This window comes from Phlebotomus papatasi, chromosome 2, assembly GCF_024763615.1.
Source record: "Phlebotomus papatasi isolate M1 chromosome 2, Ppap_2.1, whole genome shotgun sequence".
NCBI classification, from domain to species: Eukaryota; Metazoa; Arthropoda; class Insecta; order Diptera; family Psychodidae; genus Phlebotomus; species Phlebotomus papatasi.
This window is the reverse complement of record NC_077223.1, coordinates 45,578,856-45,602,462: the sequence shown is the minus strand read 5'-3', so window position 1 is coordinate 45,602,462 and position 23,607 is coordinate 45,578,856. Positions and strand designations below refer to the sequence as shown.

The 23,607-nt window shown below is 32.4% G+C and overlaps 2 protein-coding genes across 2 annotated transcripts in view; one reads left to right on the top strand and one right to left on the bottom strand.

Moving 5' to 3' along the window:
- LOC129801274 (acyl-CoA-binding domain-containing protein 5A) overlaps positions 1-15,768 on the bottom strand; it is a 21,049-nt gene extending 5,281 nt beyond the window's left edge. Inside the window, exons 1-2 of the mRNA XM_055846157.1 lie at positions 15,328-15,768; positions 1,847-1,958 (exon numbers count right to left, since the gene is read on the bottom strand). Coding sequence (XP_055702132.1) covers positions 1,847-1,958; positions 15,328-15,391 — 176 coding nt within the window. The 5' untranslated portion in view covers positions 15,392-15,768. The remainder of the gene's footprint in view (positions 1-1,846; positions 1,959-15,327) is intronic.
- A 285-nt stretch (positions 15,769-16,053) lies between these two features.
- Positions 16,054-23,397, top strand: LOC129801273 (G patch domain-containing protein 4). Its single transcript, XM_055846156.1, has 3 exons — positions 16,054-16,243; positions 16,331-16,834; positions 22,244-23,397. The coding sequence occupies exons 1-3, from the start codon at positions 16,198-16,200 to the stop codon at positions 23,014-23,016; spliced, it is 1,323 nt and encodes a 440-aa protein (XP_055702131.1). The 5' UTR covers positions 16,054-16,197; the 3' UTR covers positions 23,017-23,397.
- Positions 23,398-23,607: the final 210 nt, after the last annotated feature.

Sequence of the window (23,607 nt, the reverse complement as noted above, 5' to 3'; positions counted from 1 at the left end):
CTGTACTGTACTGCTTTATCAAGTAGATTCTGCTTTAAATTACACAAGCTGGAGCAATCACACACGAAGCCCCAAATACGCGTGGAGATTCCTTCCTTGCTCCCTGGAGGAGGCTACACTCAATCTATGGCAGGAACTCTTTCCACCAGATTTTGTCGAATTAAGGAAAGGGATTCCTCCTGGTGGTGACCAAGAGTGGAAGACACAAAAGTCTCTCAATTGTTTGAGAAGGGGCGTAGCGCGCTCGAGAGACAACAGACAGCGATGGTCTCCATTCCGTTCTGGTATATAGTATTAACCAGTGTATTTATTGATTGTTAATAAATCTCAGAGATGTGAGGATTTAAAGTTTTAATTGAATCATCATGTTTCCAAGGTTTTCTCCGTTTCTCCCTATACTATATACCTAGTTAAGTAGGGCTTAGAAATAAGTTATGTCCATTTCAGGAATATATCATCATTCTATGCATCATATGCTATAACCGCTACAACATATGTCTTAGGTTTGAAAAAAGTTAATATGAATTTGCACATTTCACAAACGAGATCGTTTTTCCTCAATTGAATGGTTTTTATACTCTTATGTTTTTTGAATTAATGGTTTAGAACTTTGGTCCCGGAACAAATGTTGATAGCTATCCACTGATATAGATCTGATTCGTGGCGAAACTTGGGTCGGATTTACCCATTGCTAATTTAATTATTATAAAGCTTTAGTATATCTGTAAGTTAGATCTAGGACATCATATTGCTTTTGTCGTCTATCAGTTAACTACAAATTTTTCATGTAGGTCAGCGACCTTTGTGATTTTGGGTGATATTTAGATAATTCTGTGTTTCAAATTTGTTGTGAAATGGTCAACGTTAAAAAAGAAAGGCAAAGTAGTTGAAATTTCATGGTATTCATGATCATAGTGCTTTACTTTATGAGAAAAAAATGTATTCATCCAAACAATTTATTAATGTGGAACCAATTTCACAAATATAGATAGATTTAATACATAGTTATTCTCGTGTGTATCTGCGTTGGCGACTTTTCTTCGTGTTGGTTTCTGTCACGACTGTTTTCTTTAATCTACATTGTTTCAACCAACCAAACAGTCGTGACAGGAACCAATATAAATAAAAGTCGATAAAACAGAAGCACATGAGAGTTGTCATGTACTAAAAAAAAAGTATTCAGGGGACAGATTTCCCATTTATTATTTGAATAGCACCATTATAAAAAATTACACTTTTTTAGTAATCAACTTTTCTTTGTGTAGTTCCTGTCACGCTTGTTTGGTGATTTTAAAACATGATGAGAACTGGGAAAAACAGTCGTGACAGAAACCAACAAAGAAAGATCGATTACATAGAAGCATATAAAAAAGCTATGTACTAAAAAAAAGTTTACTATAATACCATGATCAGCACCATTACTCATTTGATAACCCAATAACCCCTTTCACCTTAGCCTTTTTTAGTTTAATATATATACTTTTATTACCTATAAAAAGCCTTTGTCTCTTTATACTAATAAATAAAACTTGATATATCTCTTATTCTCCAAATAAACAATTTAGAATTAGTGATTACAAAAAAAATAGTTATCATGAACTCGCAAAAAAATCTTCTATACTTTGATAGATAGATTTATTTCTCAATTAATGCCCCTGTTGGAGATCAAAAAATTGAGACTATAAAATATTTTATATTGTTTTTTAAACTTAAAATAAACAAATAAAAATACAGTCAGATGTTTAACAATTTAAAAAAAAAAGAAGAGAACAAAAATGTTATAAGTGACTCATTAAAAAACTCAAAGAGTTAATTTAGCGATCTTAAAAAAGTATATTAATCTTACCTATTAACTACGTCCCAAAATGCTGGTTTACTCTGTGTGCAGGGTCCTAGTGTAGCTTGTTTGTAGTATGAATAAAATTTTAGCATCATATCATTACTTGGCTGGTAGGATCCTGCAAGTATCCCAATAGAAACAGAAAATAGATATAATTTAACATTGAATTGGATTGAACTTGATGGGAATTTAGTCAAGAATATAAGTAATTTAAATGCTTTCATATTGCTTAACGACTTTGCAGGTTTATAATGCGAGCAACAAAGTTAATATTTATGACTTAAATTGTTATAATTTCTCAATAGGTTTTAATTTTAATTGTTATACACAATTACTCTGGTGCAAACAGTAGAAATTTACGGTGGATAATTCTTCCACGATTAACTGTGATTTTAAACAATTTCAAAAGGAAATGTCTCAATAAGATCATTTAGAATGGAGGTGCTAAAAATTGAAAGCGCCTCAAATTGCGAATGTTCAAATTTCACATTTAAACTCTGCTCAGTTTCACCATCAAAATTTGCGTTACTAATCATAGTTTTTTTTTCTAATCTCTCTCTCTCTTCTCACTCCAAAGTCTCTTGTTGTTATTTTTTGTTCTTCTACTCCTGACACACTATAATAATAATACTTCAGCAGTGTATAAAAACAGTGTCATAAAGTACATCTAACATTTTCATCGTTAATATTTTTATTTGTCTGAAATGAGTGGATTTATGAGAGACACGTTTTAAGGATCGTTTTTTTTTGTGTTTGATTCAGATGTATGTTTACTAATCAAATAAATTGAAGATAAAGTCAAAAAACTTGAGGATAAGAAGGTATATAAAAAAAACACAAAGTACAAATTTTTACTTTCACCTCAACAAATTGCCACGTTCAAAGTTTCATCATCGAGACCACCACAACACAAATAATTACAACTGTTATATTACCACCTTATTGCTTCAGCTCTCTCGGATTGTGGGCAAAAAGGAAATAATAGTATTAGATAGACCTCAGTAATGTCTCTTTAGTTTAATCCAATCAAATTGTACAAAAGCTAGCGATGCAGAAAAATGATTCATAAGAAATATCGATTGTTGCTTTTATGCAGCTAGTAATATTGAAAATGAAAACATTTTGCCATAGAAATTAAATAGTAGCAGGGTCATTGCTACAAGAAATAAATAGTTGATGTATGTTTCATGTTTTTCCATATATTATACTTTAAGAGCTATATAAATGTTGCATAATTTTGTGAATTTGCAAAATTAAACATATAAATGTTGTAGTCATATGCAATAGCTGTTATTTCTTCCGACATTTCAGATAAAAATAACACTCTCTGTTCATTAATCTTACAGTATTATTTTGCTAATTTACTCGTGTTTCTTGTCCACTCATCTATTTAGCTACCACTCCAAACTGATAAGATTGATAAGTGAAATCATGTCACTTTGACCTCACGTTCAATGTTGCTCTCAATTTAGCCCGCAGTCTCTTATACTATTTCCAATTTTCCAAAAAAAAAAATTCATGCAAATTCAATTCCTGCAAAATCACCTTCCGTTCTGAAATCATTAGAATACTAATGACATAATCAAATTATAATTTAGTCACAAAGTCATGCACCATCAGTGTAAAATAATTTTCATACATTGAAATACATTCTGTGAGAATGTGACCTATTGGAAATTACTATGCAATTTAATAAAATTACTTCTGAATTCTAAGAATTTATTGAAAAGAAAAAAAAAATGTAAAAAAAAATTGTAACCCTTTGTGAACTATGCAGATAGTTAATTTACCAATTAAAAAATATTCCTAGTCATTTGTTTTATGCCGGAAATATAAATTTAATATTGAATAATACATGTTATTTTTACAGTCATTTAGCTACCTGGTGTTGTGACCCTTATTCCGAAAACTTTTAAATATTAAGAAGAAAGGTCAATAAACAAAATTAACAAGTATTCTCCTTGAATATGTGCACTAAAGCAATTGTATATTGTCGTTCACCATTGTTTTTATGTGTGTACATTTCCAGTTTTACAGCTGATGCTAATTATGTATAAGTTTATAAATATGATAATAAAATTTGTGTAATGGCCTCTACACACTAGAGAAATTTATGTCCATATTGAAGAGTTTTTCCTACACAAACGAACGGAATTTGCTTCAATATGGACATAGATTTCCCTGGTGTGTAGACCCCATAACATAATGTAGAAAATTTCTTTTCCTAAGAATACTCTTACTAATTTAGTACCGATTGGTAAGAGTCAAATAGTAAAAAAATACAATCTTGATTTAAATTAGTTTAAAAATTAAATTCTTCAGCTTTTTTTTTTATAAAAATTACCTCGTTCAGTTTTACTTTTAATTTTAAGTATACAAAATAAATTAATCGATTAATGCTTAGTGGCCAAAATGGAGGCCTGGGTGTAGCGGTTCCATAAAAAATATCACTCAAAATGTAATCAGAAACAAACCTAATTGAACTACTGAATTATTCACAAAATTTAGTTCTAATGATGTAGGGGAAGTCTTTCAGGTTTCACACACTCTTAATATTTTTCCCAAAAGCTGATCCTTATTTTTCAGGAAATGTGTGACTTAAGACTTGCTTATAAAATATATTGTCATAGATAAGTTGGATTCAGTACAAAAAGATGGGAAAAACATGAAGTGTTTAAGGCCAGAGTATGTGCGAAGCCTGAAAGCCTTATCCTAATGGTGTTTAGTGAGCATTTCCTAGTCTTTTGATTTGATTGACGAATTTGTTAAATTTCTAATTTTAAATTTTGTAAAAATGTTCTAAAAATTTCCTATGAGAGTGAGCAAGATGACTAGATCTAAATCTCGCTCACTCTATTTGAAATGTCAAAAACATGTTTACAAAACAAAAGTTATTGTGCATTGGCTATTATATTAACTATCACCCACATTACAAACAGCCTTTATGGTGTCTACACACTAGAAGCAATTTTCGTCAAAAATTGACTTTTTTAAAAAATTCTGACGTTTCTTCCTACAAGAATAGGGGAAATTTTCTTGAAAAAGGCATTTTTTAAAGAAATTTCTACTAGTGTGTAGAGGCCATTTAGGGGATTTAGGGCCTAAATAGACTCTGGCTGATCCTCGAAAATATTTAGCCTGTAAAATGCGGTGGTAAAGGATTAGGTAAAGGAAATGTATGCAGATGGCTTCTAATCGATGTTCCTAAGCCATCAGTGAATGACAGTTTGGGATAAATCTTTATTGTCAAATTTTACAAGCTAAATACAGTAGACTCTCTCTCAAATGGGCATTTGGGGCAAAATGTCATCCGGTTTATCGATAGATTTGGGCGTCAAAGCCCTTGTAAATTCCACAAAAAGCGCTCTATTATAAAGAATCACGATAAAATAAGAAGAACTGCAGCGAATTTGAGCAAATTAGCCTTATAATTAAATGTAAAAATTGTCAACAAAATTTTTCGCCCGATTGAAAAAGAGCCGATTGAGCGAGAGTATACTGTATTCTCGAGGATTAGCCTGTGTCTATTTGGGCCCTTAGGCTCGGAAGTGGCTCAAATTCAGTCTGGCGTGCCTACTTTCTAACGAACTTGTAACATAAAAAACATACATCAGTAAATGGATTTACCATCGTTTTATCCCGGAGGTTATAATCGACTCTAATACCCTAGACACACTTACGACTTAAGCCGAGAGATGACTTAGTGGAAAATGATGGAAATGTTATTTAACCATTATTTCTAATATAACTACGCTAAGCCGTCTCTTGGCTAATCCTCATGTCTGTCAAGGCCCTAAGACGGCAATGGCCGCATGATAAGGGGGCAAAAAGATGAAAATTAGATGATTAAATTGAATGAATTGAGATAATGGCCTTTTTCTTTATTTTAAATCTAAAAAAAGAAGTAAAAATAAAATTGTTAAAGTTGCTGATACTTAAGACGAATTTTTGTCATTTTCAAAATATACTTAACACATTACTTTATTTAAGAAAAAAACAATAAAATAACAATAATATCCAAACATAAGCATAAATGTGCTTATGTTATTATAATAAAAGGGTTGAAAATTTTACAAGTAATTTTATGTCATACTTCCAAGGAAAATATATTTATATAATTGTGAAGTTCACCTTTAAATTTGAGTCGTTCTACTTTATGAAGCATTTAACTTAATTTTCACTATTACTTAGTGTCACTGGTGTCACTACACTCAATATTTATTCTTAATATTTGTATTAGAAATTTATTTTGTCTAAAAGAATCCTTATGCATATGACTGAAAAACGACTTCAAATATTTATTGAGCAAGAATTTTAAATGTATAAAATTATTTCTTCTGCACAAAAAAAGTATATGAATATAACTATAATATATCTGTAAATAGCATTGGTTGAAGTTGGTCTTCTTGAGTGTGCCTGATTTTCGAGGTTAATAACATTGTTCAAAAGTTTATGATTTCTTTTCACAGAGAAGAGATGCTCTTTCTTCTCTCATTCTGTTGAAATATCTTTATCATGGACTTTGAAAACAAAACTCTTTTAGAAGAAAAACATTAATCGATTTATTGATTGCCAGTATTATAAAATTTATCTAAAGTTATTATTTGTACGATTTGTACTATGTGACTTTTAGTATTCCCGAAGACATTTTCTTTACAATACAGCAAAAACTAAATATGTATCAGTTTCAACTCGATTGAGAAATAAATCATAACATCGATATTTCATAATTGTGCCCCCTATCTGTTCAAAAGGTGTCTGAATAGTTTATTTCACCGGTTTTATTCTTCTCATTCTTTAATTAGAATAGCATAAAACACACATTTCCTCAACTGTTCATTATTTTTTTCTCTACGACAGACGTAATTGTAAAAAATAAATTTTCTATCGTCACTATGAGTTTTTCATTCTTTAACAATCAGCTGAATTATTTTACGTGATTTTCTTGTGTGCATGCTATTTGACGGTGAATAAATGCAAATATGGCAAAGAGTCTACAACACTTTGGGTCAACTGTAGGGGGAGGCTTTGAACTTTCGCACACAAAAATGATGTTCAAGTTCAGTGATTTTTTCTGACTACCATGCAAACCGTATGGATTCTCCAACTATGCCAAAAAAATGTCTTACTTATAAGGTTCATAATCCCACCAAACAAAATCCCAGGAAATCCTTAGATTTTCCTCCAGAGGAAAATGAAAATTGAATGGCGATTTGTCCGATAGATGAATCAAGTTTCTATTATCGCACACGATTCACGCCATCATTGAACACCCCATTTTCACCGTAAATTTTGCACCGGACACTAAAAGTTGCACATCATTGTTTAAAGGGAACTCTAATCTACTTGATTAAACCATTTTTATAAGGAATAAAACATTTTAATATCACTTTTTTGGAACTTTTATGAGAGATGTTTTATTGACATTAAAAACCATTTTTTTGCTTGATTCTACGAGAATTTCACTCCGGAAACGGTTAAATCTGATGAATACTTTCTTGAAAAGTCCAAATATCACCAAATTTACACGAATCAATAAGTTTTTAAAGCTAAAAATTGACTAAAACTTTGCAAGCGAGAAGACCACACAAGATTCCACCATTCCTCCACGGAGCCGGATATGCACAAAAACCTTTGAATGCGCATCATTGAAGATTTCCCTGTTCCTGCAGCTGCAGGAATCGGGATTTAGCACAGATATTGAGCTTCAGCAGGTGAACAAGCTAAAATTTTCACAAAACATCTTCTTACGGACAATTTCTTTTCTTTGACATGAAAAACAACACAATAGTGAGGTTATGTCAAAGATTGTCAAAAACCAGTTGTAAACTGTGTGAGCTTATTGTAGATGTGATTCTTTCATTGCACATTCAGTTTGTGCAAGCTTGAAAAATATTTTTATATCAAAGAAATGCAAAATTGCTTAATAATTACTCAACTGCAACCTATTTGAGTCAAATTACTTCTTGTTTATCAACTTTACGATTTTTAAGTTTTCCTTTTTAGTGGTGGATCAAATCGGTAGATTACAATAGATGTGAATATGAGGGATCGCATCTAAAATGAAGTTTCTTGGAAAATGTGAGAGAAGCCATGTCTTCTATGTGCGATCGATGAATCTGAGTCAAGTTTGTGAATTTTGTTCCACCCACAAAAAGTGCCTGTTCAGCCTAAAAGATTTTTACTTAAATCTGATTCCTAATAACCCTTCTACCCTGTGTGATAGTAGTTTTTCAGAAAAGTGATATTAATTGTGCACAATCGTATGAAATATTGCACAGCAAAATTACAGTTTTGGACCTGTTTTTAATTTTTGTTTCCTAAAACTAGGGGAAAAGGATTAGACTCCCAATTTTTTCAGGAAAGGTGTGATTTAAGACTAGCTACTAAAATATATAGCCATCAATGAAAGTTATAAAGTAATACCGGAGAAATTCGAAGTGTCCGATGGTAGCGTATGTGCGAAACATCAAAGCCTCCCCCTACATACATCCAAAGTTATTTCTATATGGACAATTTTAAAATAAAAAGCAGTCAAGAAAAGACGAAATACTTGTTAGGTATATACGAAATGACTATGTAAAAACAGTTGTATACCTGTATACATAACTATGTAAATATTAATTGAATTCTCAAGAGTTACTTCATTTACCATTAATACAGTGAATTATGTTGCTGTATTTGTAAAATCTTATACTTGTTGCCTTTCCACCTAGATTTATATTTGAACTCTTCCAGCTGGTTTTCAAATACTCAAGACGATTTGTTTTTTTTTTTACAAAATCTATTGCTTTTATATTGTAAAATATTTTCTGGTGTTTCCTTTAAACTTTTCAGGAATTGCGTTTTCGAAATTTCCTTTCTGTGGTTACACTAAAATTACGATTAAATTACTCTCAATAGTACTGTTTCTTTTTATTTAAAAAAAAAGACCCAAAATCCTGTTTTGATATATTAATCTCGCGTCTATCAATCAATTTAACATTATTTGCTGAATGACCATTTTTAAATTATAACAGATACATAAATTATGAGATTCAACTGGACTCCGGTTATTTATATTCAATAGAGAAAATTGATGAGTTTGTAAACATTCAATATATAATATATATTCAATTTGAAAATAAGAAAGGTAAATAGTGCATAAAAAATATTAGATGTATAAGGGAGGTTGGGGCAGATTCACACTGTTAGACTTTTTTCAATGTTCATTTTCTAAGCGAATATGAACCATATTCAAATAAACTATGTCTTCTTAGTTTCTCTCGGGTATTTGCTATTTAAAAATTTATAGTTTAAGGTAAATTAAGCTATTTCAAAACCTGCTCTAAATGGAAATTTTTCGCTACTCCAAATGGAAACGTCATTGTTTTCATGATAAATACAGTACTAAATTATTATATTTAAATATTTTCTATACCACAGTTTCTATTTAGTTAATTTTGCTCCAAATAAAGCGGAAATCCATTCATATTCACAAATTTTTATTTGGTTATTTCTCAGAAAAAATTAAAAGTGTACCTTTTCACCATAGAATTTTTCATTGATCGACCATGTTTTCCAATGAAAAACACAATAAGGTGACTTTTGTTTATTCGTTTTGTTCAACATTTATGTCTTATTTCTGGCTAATTTTAGTTAAATTAAGTGCTAATCTTTATTGTTAACGGTACGTGAAGTTTTCAAATGAAATAATTACCTATTTCGTGAACAAAAACGGGTTTTCTGAAGTGTCTGCAAATGCTTCAAAAAGAAACCCCGGAAATATGATTTTTTTGGAGAGATTTTCTTATGGTTTTAGATGGGAAAGGAGAAAAGACTAGGAATAAGAACAAATCCTGCATTCAGGAGCAAATCAACAAGGTTTTGGAAGCCTTTCGTCGCGGTTTCACTTACACTGTTTGTCTCCAATTAGAAACTTTTCCTTGTCTCCATTTGGATTAATATGTTTCCAATAGAAGCATTTTACGCTCTCGTATTTTTCTTGGATTTAAGAAGTTTTCAAATTATATCTAAAGAATTTTCACTAAACAGTAACATTCTAGAAGACTCAAGGAGAAAATTTATGTAATTCTCTTCAGAAAAAATATGCACATAATGTGTTGCATCTTCTGTCAAAGTTAATGTGTCTGGAAATGATTTTGAATTAGGACATTTACCGTATCAAATATAATTACACAGTTAGATTTTACAATGTATTTTTTATAGTGTTTTAACTTTTAACCCTCTATGCTGTCTACACAGTATGGAACTTATTACTTAAGATTACTAAGTAAGAGGTAACTTTAACATATAATTTCCAATAAACACGCTACCTAGACTAAAACAAGTTTAAAAGTTTCCTATTTTGAAAGTCTTGGAGTGCTTGGAGTCATATAGGGGATATAGGTATTTTTATGTGCTTAGAAAAGCGTCGTACCCTGTCTCGCATTCAGGGACAGAAAATTTGATGAACCTATGTCTGTAAACTATTTTATTTATAAATAACACAAAAATAATGTATTTTATTGGCTTATCAAATTCTTTTGCTATCCTGAATGATGAATCTATACATCAATAAAAAATGAATACTGCAATAAATAATGAGGAATAAACAAACAAAAAATATTTTTCAGAATGAAAATTTATGATATTCACGACGTGGACATAAAATTTTAGCACATATTGGCAAAAATTTTGATGATTAATTCATCCATATATTGATTTAAACAAATATTTATTTAGAAAGTTTTTGTGTCTTCATCAGAACAATGGGAATACTTTAAGATGTTTAAGACAATCTTTTTTTTCTCGAATTCTTGCCTTAAGTTTGTATCACGGAAGTGAGAGAAGAGCTTTCCTGGTTTTTCATTGTGACATATTTTCCAATATTGATTTATTCGATTTATTCGGATTGTTTCATTTTATCATTTATAATAGTGTGAGTCACTTGTAAATATTTTAGTATATAAAACATCTAGCAAGTGATGGATATATACACGAAGAAACCACACTAAATAAATAATTAACTTGCTTCTGTTTAACAATGTCCAATGAAAGAGTTTCCATTTCACTCTAACGACATTCCAATAGTCTGGTAGATAAATAATTGATAAAGAACAATTGTAATTGTTCATTCTAGAGCATTTTGCAATTGCTCAATCAGCAAAATTACCGTCTTTTAAAAGGGCAAATTATCCAAGTAAAGTGACTACATTTTCAGGGTTGTTCCAATCAATGATTTTAATAGTGAATTTTACTTTGCGTGATTATTGTTGTCATATTGGTATTTCTTGTAAATATATTGAACCTTTTTGCAATACACCAGCGACAACTTTTTCATGCCTGTTTAAATATTTTATTATAGGGAAGGGTGAAACCGGTGAAACAGTCATATGACTGATCTGTTTTCACGAAAGTTTTGCTAATTTCAAATAAGCTCCATCCTTTAATTTATTGACTTTTTGTACTTAGATATAAATTGTTATAAAAAAATATGCAGCACAATTTTTAAATATAAATTTTTTAAAGTTAAAAAGCTGACATTACAAAATTAATAATTATTTCAGAATTTAAATTAGCAGTAACACACTATTCAAGTGACTTCGTGTTTGGATTATCATGCAATTTTGTGTATTGCCTATGTTCAATGGACTTAAAGACTTATCATTTTGATTTAAATTTATTTTTGCGCTGGGAAAACCATTTTGCCGTTTTTGTTACTTAGGTGATCATACATCCGATTCAACAGAACTGATTAATTTCTTTATTAAAAGAAAAAGTTGATATCCTCCAAATGGAAGGCAGAAGTACTGAAGGCTGAAACACGCCAGATATGGATAATCTCATTTAGAAATTTACCTGAAGATATTTTTAGGAAAAAAAACTATCATTTCCATTTTCTCTTTTTTCATACTTCAGAGAGAATTTTATTAGCTAAAATCTTAACAATTTCTTAAAATATTCTTTTCTTCTTTATACAAACCGGTGTATTTTTTTATATGTTTGCCTGATAAGAATTTAGAAGAGTCAAGCTACATGGCTACACATTCAGTCTGAAGCCAATAGTATATAAACTATTCTAAAACTTGTTTTAGAATAAAAATCTAAATTGATATTGTTGCTGGAGAAACATCTCAGGACTTCTCCTGAGCGAGATTTCAAGACTTTAAAAATAATACCATAAGCAAAATTATTTTTAAAAATTATTTTAAATCCAGCTAGATTCTCTTGGGTATTGGCTTTTTCAAAATCTAGAGCACATTTCCCATATTATGGCTTGATTTCTAATACCTTAGACATAATTAAGACTTAAGCCGAGAAGCGACTTGGTGAAAAGTGATAGAAATGTGGTTTAAGCATTGTTTCGAATATAATTGCGCTAAGTCGTCTCTCGGCTAATCCTCAAGACTGTCAAAGCTGTCAAAGTCCTCAAGACTGTCAAGCTCTAAGAGAATCCACTCGTTTTTTTTTAATGTCACTGGCCTAGAAGTCAAACCATAAGAGATATCGACTTTCGGTTTTTTCTCCTCCATAAATCATTTTTCCCACGCCCCTTCTTTTCTCTAGAACTAGATGTTTATATCTGTATTTATTGGTTGTCATCAAAACTGTCACAAGCGAAATCATTCATTTTCGGATATTTTGGAGGAAGACCGAGCGAAAATTTCGTCCATACAGAACTTGGCTTGGAAATTTTATATTTTTTATTTTTCAAGATTAAGTTTAACCACACTAGAGGGTCTATTTCTGAACCGATTTGCTTATATTTGAATATTTTGGAAAGGTCTTGAAATTTTGAACCTACGCCTAAATTGGTTTCAATCGGAAATAAATCGGTTATGTACCCGTAAATGATTTATCTTTCTCGAAGTTACTTATTTATTTGTCCGTTATTTTACGCATGTCAAAACATGGATTTTTATAATTTTTTTTTATTAAAAAGAATTTTGCTTCGGTATAGTATAAGTAAAATAATTTATGTTTCTCGAATAGGGTAACGTATTGTATTTCTGGACAAGGTGCTTTTCGGGACATAATATAGGTATTTCTGGACACATCAAAAATCCTCTAAATATTTCTTTTCTTAGTATTTTTAAGTTCTATATGAATTTTTAAGCTCTTTACGGTTCATACAAACATAAAACTTCTGAAATTTTATTTATTTTAAAGTGTGAAACACGCGTGAATTGTGAGTATCACATTCCACTTTTTACAAAACCTTCAGTGGGGTCAATTTTGCAGATGTCAATACAACCAGTGCTGATTTTTTTCGATTTAAGCCACTTTACAAGTGAAATTTCAAAATTTTTATGAAAGAGTGAAGTTTAGACTTTCTACTTGAAGGTAAATAGTCAAGCTCATTGACATTTATTTGCTTAATAGCGATTTTTGGCTGTCCCGAAATACACCATTCTTCTTTACATTTTTTGCTATTTTGAATAAAAAATTATGTATTTTTCAACATTTTTCGGTAAGAATCTTATTCTGGGATAGAATAAAAAACATAAATATTTGTATCAACAAAGAAAAAATAATTTGAGAAGTCATTAGGCTGTTTGAAATTTGAAAGTGCTAAAAAGTGTCCCGAAATACCACACGTTACCCTATTATATTTTTGTCCGTTTTACTTGTTCCCAAACTAGATGTCAAACGGTAAGAGATACCGACTTTGATAATTCGATTCCCCCCTTTTTCCTCAAATTTTAATTTATAACATTCCTTTGTGCCCTACCTAAACTAGCTTCTTATGCCCTAGACACACTTACGATTTAAGCCGAGAGACGACTCAGTGGAAAATGATGGAAATGTAGTTTGACCATTATTTCTAATATAATTACGCTAAGCCGTCTCTCGGCTAATTCTCATGTCTGTCAAGGCCCTAACTCTTCTCTACTGCAGATTTTTATGCAAATCTCAAGCAGAGGGCTATTTTTTGAAACTCTCACTCGCACCCGCGAGCTCTTTAGTGGCCGAGAGAAATTGACTCGCACACCCCGCAGATTCAAATCCTTCTGTAACGACTTCTTTATAACATAAACTACTCGTTGCACGTAGGGTGAAAGGAACGTCTATTGACACTTTAAGAACTCGTGTCAGCACCTATTGACACCCTACTCTGTACCATTTGGGATATGAAATTTCAACATATCTGTTTATAGTAAAAAGTATATTACAGAAAAAACGTTATATTACTTATATTTTACTAAATACATTCAATGCATTCAATAATTTTCAACATTTTGACAAAAGTGTCAATAGGGGTTCTCTGTCGAACAGACGTTCATCCGACCCTACTCAATAATCTGCGAGGTGTGCGAGTCAATTTCTCTCGGCCACTAAAGAGCTCGCGGGTGCGAGTGAGAATTTCAAAAATTGGCCCTCAGTTTTCAATGTTTTAGAAGCAGTTTAAAATCTGAATGAAACCATTTAGAATTATAAAATCAAATAATATGAATAACACATAAATATTCCTTAAAATTTCTAGGACGTGTAATTTTCCATTTCACGAAAGACAATGAAAATCATTCAGTAAACACAATAGATATCATTTATGAATCGTTTATAGCTGCATTTGCAAACTATTTATTAGGTCATATGATAATATTTTAATAGCTTAGAAATAAATGAATCAATAAAGCTGCCTTTGAAAATTTACAATTTTAAAATAGAGGGAAGTAGGACAACTTTGAATCGGGACACCTTTAAAATCAGACATTTCCATCCTATTCTTAAATGGAACTAAGCCTTTTTATGTCGTAATTGAGCTTCACAATTGATTTGTGGAGCAAAAATATATTACTTAAGGTTCTAAATAGACTAAGGCTAATCCTCGATAATTAAGCCTGTAAAATTTGGTAGTAGTTTATATCTAATCCAGAGGCGCGCAAAAATCGTTGAAACCAAATAAACGTCAAAATAGTTTTGTTTTGGTAGCGTTTTGACCATTGACGTACATCTCGTACATGCTTTATTTGACGTTTATTCGATTTCTACGGTTCTTGCGCCTCTGCTCTAATCTATGATCCTATGTCCTCTGTTTATGACAGTTTGAGATAAATCTTTACTGCCAAATTTTAGAGACTTAAGTATTCTCGAGGATCAGTCTGAGTCTATTTGGGCCCTAAGTTTCAGTTTCAAGGAAGGGAAAAAAAGCCACATTTTAAAGGTGCCCCTATTCAAATTTGCTCGACTACCCCCTACAGCTGAGATTTGTTCTAAAAGGAAATCTCTAGACATGCAACCTCTTCAGGGTTTACTAAAAATCTGGTTGTTTTGATATCGCTATCACAAAGCGACACAAAGAAAAACAATCATTATCAACCTCTTTCTCGCGAAGGCAATATAATCCTCTCAATAGATAATTATTTGTGAGTGTTCAAAACGCAAATTTAAGTTGATGCGAGCATTTAGCAAGCCTATTTTTGCTCTGAACGCGTTTTATTTGTAAATTAACAAATTGGAAAAGAATTAAGAGAGAATTGATTGAAATTTTATGCAGATTTTACCATTCTTAGGTAATCCTCTGATAACGTTAACAGCCGCAGTAAATCTCTCTTGAATCGTAGCCATTCTGGTTGGAAGGACTCCAGCACACACTCTCACAAATCTGTACACGATTAACCCTGTCGTGCAGTAATTAATTCACAATATTTAGCACTATTCTCACAGCGATAAAAAGGCGAGAAAAAATCATTGAAGGTGGACTTTGTACTTGATATTGCAATATTTTCTTCTACCACTTTTTTTTCACTTTTCCCACACTATTCTCACTTAAAGACACATACTTGGGTCAGAAAAGATTTAAAGGGCCACTCGGGGGTGCGCGAATTACTGGGAAAAATCACTGGGAGATGCCTGTTTTCGCAGAAAAATCACGGAAGGAAAACAAGTTCTGTATGACGATCGCATACTTTGTGGACGAATGAAGTGCACAAGGAAATTGCGAGTATGACAAGTTAGCGATATTAACACCACCATGCGGCGAATGCGAAAAGTTCAAAGCCCATTAAAAATGTGTCATCTTGAGATCTTTGAAAAATCCTACGACAATCCGCATGAATTCCATAGTTTTGATTGAAAGTTAAATCATTAAAAAAAATTAAGAATGATTTGTAAGAGTAATGATTTGTAAGATGCTCAAAGAGTTGCAAATAAAACTTGATCATATCGATAAAATTTCTTTGAAAAAAATTTTGATTCCAATATATATTTTTTGTCTATCCGAAATTAAGTGGCCATGTGCAGACAACGTTTTTAGTGGGTAGTGTGTCAGTTTTTTTTTTTGGAAAAACGCATGGGGGAATCGTTTTCTCTTTTCTCCCTGAAAATCATCCTAGCACTTCCACGGATGGTAGTTCCAAGAGTGAAGCTACGATATGGATTTTGCACAGTCTATCCTCCAGAAATACGGATGGAGCGAAGGTAAGTCGAAGAGGAGGAAAATCTCCCAGTGAAATTGTCATTTGCAATGGAGAATGACACGCACCTCGGGGTCTCTCTTTTTTTTAGGTCAGGGATTGGGAAAGCACAATTCGGGCATCGCAAAGCCACTGAAGGCAAATCTCAAGTTCGACACGAGTGGCCTGGGTCACGATGGAAGTGCTGAGTTCAAGAATCACTGGTGGGAAAATGCCTATAACAGTGCAGCGTCCAACTTGGACGTAAAGACTGACGGTGATTCCGTCAAGATGGAGCTCAAGGATGGGGAATCTATTAAGATCTCCACGTCTGGGTATACCAAGCCCAATCAGAATGACGACACCAAGTCTTCCAGGTATGGGAATTTCGTAAAATGCGCTACACTAACTTCAGAAGGACAAGAGGATCGCGTAGAGGATGAAAACGCAGATGCTTTTCCGGAATATACTCCTCTGCCCATGCCACTCACCGATGAGGAGTTGTTTAATGCCTGTGGGGGTCGTACGGCACACAAAGGGGCACGCCATGGACTAACATTATCCGGGAAGCTCTCTCGACTCGCTCAGCAGGATAACTTACTGTTGCAGAAAATGGGTAAGTACTCCATCCACTATCATTATAATTTTTTTTAACGGAACCTCATTCAATGGATTTTTCCGTAAGGTTAGACCGGTTAGACACTTTTATACATAAAATAAACCACATTTTTATATTCGTTTATTTCTCTTAAAAATTTTACAAAAAAAAAAAATAGGAAGTCATCATTTTAAGTTAACCCTTTAAGGACGATTGGAACACCGGTGTCCCATAAAGAAAATAATTTCTCCTGACTTCCTAAAATTATTTTTTCCTTATGTTTGTACGTTTTTGCAAAGTAGAAGGTTGAAGGAATCCAGGATATTTTTGCAAGTCTCCAGCTATTTGTTATATAGTAAATATTTAAGCTCAAAAATGACGAATTTTTAAATTCTCATAATGGAAAATAATATTAATTATTTTTTATACTTCCAATTTTTTTTAAGCAAAACCGTTTTGGAAAAAGGAACTAAAATACTCAAACTTAATATTTTTCATTAGAGTAAAAATTATCATTCATTTGTATTGGCAGAAAAATTACTTAATTTTTTAGTCTATTTTTTCCCTATCGCTCATAGAGGTAAAAAATACACCGAATCAGACTCTTTTGGACTTTCTAAGGCTAGATGTAAGACCTTTTACTGATTTTGTTTAACGGTTTAATTTTTATTGCTGATTTTCGGTGCGCGAAAACTGTCTCGTCGTTAAAGGGTTAATAAAAATCATAAAATATTTAAAAAAAATAATAATTTAAAAAATATATTAAAAAAATCGATTTTTTCTAATCTTATCCTTACTTTTGAAGATTATCATTATTGTGATTCAGTATCGTATTGAGAATTTATCACATCTTAAAATAATTGCTTATTGTAAATAAAATTCGCATCAAAAGACTCATACAAGAAATATTAGAATATAAAGCTTGGAAACTACAATAACTCATAAAGTAAATTTTTGAGCGGAAAAAATTGGACAAGTTACAGGGTATATTTTCATTTTTTTATACTAATGCAAAAGACTCCTCAAAAGAATATTAGAACAAATCTTATTTATTGAGATTTTAAAAATCTGATAAAACTTGAATCTGATTCTAGTTCTTCGACGATAGTTGTATTCCATTTTAAAATTTGAAATAGGGGAAAGTTTTGCACCTTCGTAATGTTGCACCTTCGTAAAAGTTGTTTTTTTTAAGTAACTAAATGAATTTCATTCATGGACATATAATCTAAAATTTATTCCTACATCTCACATTTCCTGACAAACTTGGAAGCCTAGGCCTTTTTTCCTGGGTCCAAAACGCAAAAATAAAAAATGGACCTAAAATCGTAATTGTGATGTGTAATATTTTATGCATTTTTGCACACTGCAAGTGTTAATATTTACCGTGAAAATCTTTTGCTTGAAGGGTGTCCTTTTTGTGAGTGGAGGAAAATTCATAAAAATTACCACCCTTGCAGCTCAGGAAAATTGAATTTTGCAGCTTCGTAAAAACATCTGTCAAAATTACTGACCATCGAATTTGAGAATTTCTCACTGTTTTGGTTCACATTGTGCACGCCGCTCGAGATATTTGACTCATCAGAGATTCCACTGAATAAATTTACAAAAAAATTGGGATAATAAACAATTTTCACTAAAATCTCGAGGGAAAAAACGCACTTCCCCATCAAAATGAGACTTTATCAGATGTTTTTTAGTTCTGTCACATCAAACATTAAGCCTCAATCTGCTTATGGTAGGTGTGATTCTTTCATTGCCCATGCGGTGCGTTTTGAGAATTTTTCATCCAATTTGCTTTGTTTTCAAGCGCAATTTTTCACATTTTACTTTAAATTAATCACTGGTAATTCTAAGAATCACTGGTGTTCAAAAAATGTTCTGTAAGACAGATTTGAGACTTTAGAGAAAAAACAAGGATAACAATAGGTGTGATTACTACTTTCTGATTTGTGCAAGGACAAAACTAGACTGCTTATGGTAGATGTGATTCTTTAATTGCCACTTCGATCTATTTTGAGTATTTCTCATTCAATTTTCTTTGTTTTAAAGTGAGACTTCCCACATTTCACTTTAAATTGGTGGCTGGTCATTTTTGAAATCAGTTACGTCCGAAATATGTTCTGTAAGACCCATTTGGAGGTGTTAGAGAAAATCTGAGGATTATATTAGGTGTGATTATGAGAGAATCATACCTAACCAAGCTCTTAACTCTTTCGCGTCATGAGGGTCATATATGACCCGGGGAATTTTTTTTTGACTATTTACATTAATTGAAATCTAGCTGTTTGTTTGTACACGACATCATAATAGAAGGATGTAGGATTCTTGGCTAATTTTCTCAAGACTTCAGATATTTAGGAAAAAAAATATTTGAGATCAAAAATCACGAATTTCGAACTTTGTGAAATGACTTTTCTTTTTCAAAATTTTTTATATGAATTTAGTTTTTTCAGCAAAAAGTTCTTTAGAAACACAAAATAGAATATCCAAAGATTGTATATTGCATATTTTGATATAATAAACTACTCTCAATTTTCCAGAAAAGCGCGTAGAATTTTCCGGGTCATATGTGACCCTATTGTCGGCAAGGGAAAAGTTTATGTAAGTGTTTTCGTGCCAACAATGTAGTTGGGACAGTTGGGACATTGTTTTTCTTTGTGAAATCCAGAAGGAAAATATCTTGCTCCTGGACATTTCATCTTATATCTGATGAATTATAACGTATTTTGCAATATTTTAGGGTATTCTGCAAGCGTCTCATATTGTGCAATTGTATTGTGTGTGAATAAATATGTGGATAAGTTTATTTTTGCCAAATACCACTCAAAATATTTTGACAGAGACTGTTCAAGGGATTACCAGGAAGATTCCTTGAACACCAGGAGTACAGTGTTCATCAAAACAATCCACTTTGCCATGGTTTTGGCCAAATTAATAACTTCAAGCAAAAAAAACTCTTAAAAAGCCCGTGATATAAATTTTGAAAATGATATGTACACTTCCCTTGAGGACAATAGGGTCATATATGACCCGGAGTTTTTCCGAGTTTTCACGCAATGGAAATTTTTTTTCCTCTCAGAACTATTATATTTGATCATAAAGCATGAGGAAAAACTCAATTTTACATGAATTCACTTGCTGAATAAAAGTGTGACGCGAAAGAGTTAAAGGTGTTCGGATTGCATCCAGTGAGCTTCATTGCACTTTTCCACGGGACATGGGACTGACAACCCTATCCCTGTATAAGAAAAAAATAATGATGGATGTCCCGAACTCGCCTTGTGGGAAGGCCTAGTTCCTCTATGTAACGTTGTGCCACCATTATTATTATTATTATTATTATTATTATTATTATATTAAGCTATTTTTGGGTGCTCTTTTGAGTACTTTATGAAACAGTTTAAATCGATTATTATGAATCTGTAAAAAAAGCTGTAGGGGAAGGTTTTGAAGGTTCGTATATTAGAAAAGGAGTCCAAGATTTAAGATTTTTACTGAATGCTACACACACCGAATCAATTATATCACTAATATCAAAAAAAATCTCTTACTTATTGGGTTCATAATTCTGCCGGACAAAATTCCAGGAAGTCCTTGGATTTTCCTCTACAGGAAAATGAAAATGTAGCGGCATTTTTTACGAAGGTGCTCTGAAACTTCAGGAGCTTCGTACCACTTTTTTCCACCTCAGTAGGCCTCATTTTCCCCGAAAACATTACACCGGATACAAAACTTTAAGCATCACTACTTAGATGGAACTTTCCTCTACCAGTTTTCCCCATTTTTAGGAGGTATCACGCATTAAAAATCAATTTTAAGCTATTTTTCTAATACATGTTTTTTGACACTCGGAAAACCATTTTTCCTGCATTCTGACAGTCAGTTAACAGCTGGGTTTTGTGAATTGTATGAAAATTTCAGAGAATGTGATTTCCTAACTGATAGAGAAACAAGATATTTAAATTGCTAAAAAAGAAAATGTATCAAATCATTTATACAAAAAAAGGAGTTTACCTATGTCACTCTTCCCAGCCGGGAATATGGACATACAGGATATGGACATTGTAAAAAAAATTACCTTTGTAATGAATGTATGTCGATACAATTAATATCCTTCCAGCCGAAAAATATCTAGCGAGCCAATGTCATGGTTTTTTTTAATCAAAGATATCTTGGCATAGAAATTTATCAGGTTTTGGCTAAAACAAACATTTGGTCATCCTTTAGGGTAAGGGCTCATAATTTTGGACAGGGTGCTTATAAGCATCACAGTACTGAGTTTGAGGTGCGATATTTTAAATAATAATCAACTTTTTTTGTTACTCTCTTTTCAGAAGGGTTGTTTAGGAACTTGGCAAGCTATTTATCGTCTTATTTTTACTAAAATTAGTTTTAATACGTTTAAAAATGTATTGATAAGTAGAGGTGAATTTGACTCTTATTTTGGACAACTTGGTTGTTAATTTGGACAACTTGGCTGTAAATTTGGACAGCTAATCCGCCTCAACAGGATACCCATTGTTCTTCATTTCATAAACCAATCTTACCAAGTCCTCTTCCTGTTCATGTAAGGGAACCGTAGAATGTCACAAGAAGCCCGGAAACTTTCCATAATCATGCATTAAAGTGAGTTGACTTCGATAATCCAAGTACGCTCGGATTTGTGCATTCCCTGGCCTTTCCGAGAGCCTTTCAAGGCTTTTCTCACTACATCTCGGTAATAGAGATGATGCTCCTTTGTTTCTCCAAACATTTATAGAACCTAGTCATCACAAAAGCTAAAACTTCATGAAATTTCGTGAGAAAAACACCTGTCCAAAATAAGGAGTATCACCTCACTGGTGAATCTTTTAGAAAATTGCCCATTTTTCACACGAAAAACGTAATTCACAAGGCAAATCTCACTTCAGGTCAAATCAACAAGTCACTATAAATGTGAATCAACACAATATTCAATGAATATTTAATAATATCACTCAGAAAAGGCGAAGAAACATTGTTAATACTTCCCCACAGCTAAATAAGACTGAAGTAAGCCACGAAGTTCTGTCATATTTCTCGTAAGCAATTGCTCACACTGAATTTTAAACAAAGCAATTTTAACTCAAATCATATTCAAAAGTTAACGTATTTAGTGTTAAAATCTTCCAAGGAACAAATATTAAGATAGAATTCATTATTCATCAAATATTGGAATAAAAATACATAACTTTAATCAATTTATTTATAGTGTCCAATTTTATCCTCAAAGTATCCAAATTTAGAAACTGGTCAAAATTATGAGCTCTTACCCTAGTTGGATTTTTTTCGGTTTTAAATAATACCAATAAAATTGTATTTTTTCTAAAGTATCCATATTGTTCTTTGGGTACTCAGGGTCATAAAAGATGCCATAAAAAATTTATTAATTTCCTTTTTGTTTTTCAGGCGAAGACAAGAAAGATACCGCAGGGGAGTACAGTGAGTGGCAGCGGAAGGTGAATAAAAAGAAGAAACGCCGTCCAATTGCAGCACCAACACCTCATGGCAGCCCCGAAGCGGCATCAGATGAGCTGCAAGATCTGCTGTATCTCAATGAATATCTTGAATCGCCAGCTGCGAGGAGGCGAGAGGGAAAAGTGGATAGGGAATTGTCGGAGGCGACTGAGAAGATTGATTTGTCAGCGTCACTGCCGAAGCAGAATCTACTGAAGATGAGCACGAAATCTCATGAGATCCAGAAGAAGCACAAGAAGGACAAGAAGAAGAGGCATGGAGAGGTTGAGGAGAGTATGAGTGAGTTGCTGAATGAGTTCCGGGAAACGCTGAAGAGTCGTATGCGCATGGAGAAGAATGAGGAGCGAAGGGCTAGGAAGCGTGAGAAGAAAGCCAAGAGAAGGAGGGAAATGGATGGAGAAATAAGTGGAGATTATTTGGAATCGAGTAATTCGACGGATACCTTTGCTGGTGACTCGAGTCGTGGTCACAAGAGACTTAGGGTAGTGACTGAAGATCCCCTGGTGGATAGGGGTGTCTTTGAGACGAGCACGGGAATTCAGGTGGAACTTGATGATCCAACACCGGAACATAGGCGCGAAAAAAGGTGCTCAACGTCATCCAGGAAGAGTTCAACGAGGAAGAACATTCGTCGGATAACGGACAGATTCGCAAGGTCACTCACCACGAAAGAGCCCAGCGATGATGAGGGAATCGATCCCTGATCAATCATCAAACACTTCCTCGCCATCCCGCAAAGGTGTGGATGAGAAACATTAGGGAAAATTTGGGTGCAATTCGGCGTAGAAAGTTTTATTTTGTCCAAATGACAAAAAATTTATTTTATTTCCATTTTTATTTTCTTGGTCTTTCAACCAATTCAAAGATAAAATTTTTACTCCGAATTGCAGCCTTTGTTGTGTTCGTGGAACGTTTTTATCTTATCTTTTCTCTCAAGTTTTTTTTTCGCAAAAAAAAAAATAAACATTGTACAGAATAGTTTGGGATTTAAGGGATTTGTAAAAGTGAAAAATATTGAATGAAAAATAGCGATAGATAAAGTTTACACACGTAAGAAAATAAAAGAAAAATAGAAATAGCCAAAAGAATTGTTTTTTTTTTTTTGCAACTGAAGGTAATATAAATAAAAAAATCCTAATTGGAATGTTTGTTAATTTTTTTATTACAAAAAAACGATGGATTGTTTTTCCAATTTTATTTTTTATTAGGTTCCTATGATTTTTTTCATCAGTAATACAATGAATTTTATTTTTAGATATTTCAAGGCACAACTACAAAAGTTTTTTTTTTATTAA

Coding starts and splice junctions, on each gene's coding strand:
- LOC129801273 (XM_055846156.1), top strand. CDS start 16,198: ATGGATTTTGCACAGTCTATCCTCCAGAAATACGGATGGAGCGAAG. Junction 16,244..16,330: donor GAAATACGGATGGAGCGAAG/GTAAGTCGAAGA, acceptor TCTTTTTTTTAG/GTCAGGGATTGGGAAAGCAC. Junction 16,835..22,243: donor CTTACTGTTGCAGAAAATGG/GTAAGTACTCCA, acceptor TTTGTTTTTCAG/GCGAAGACAAGAAAGATACC.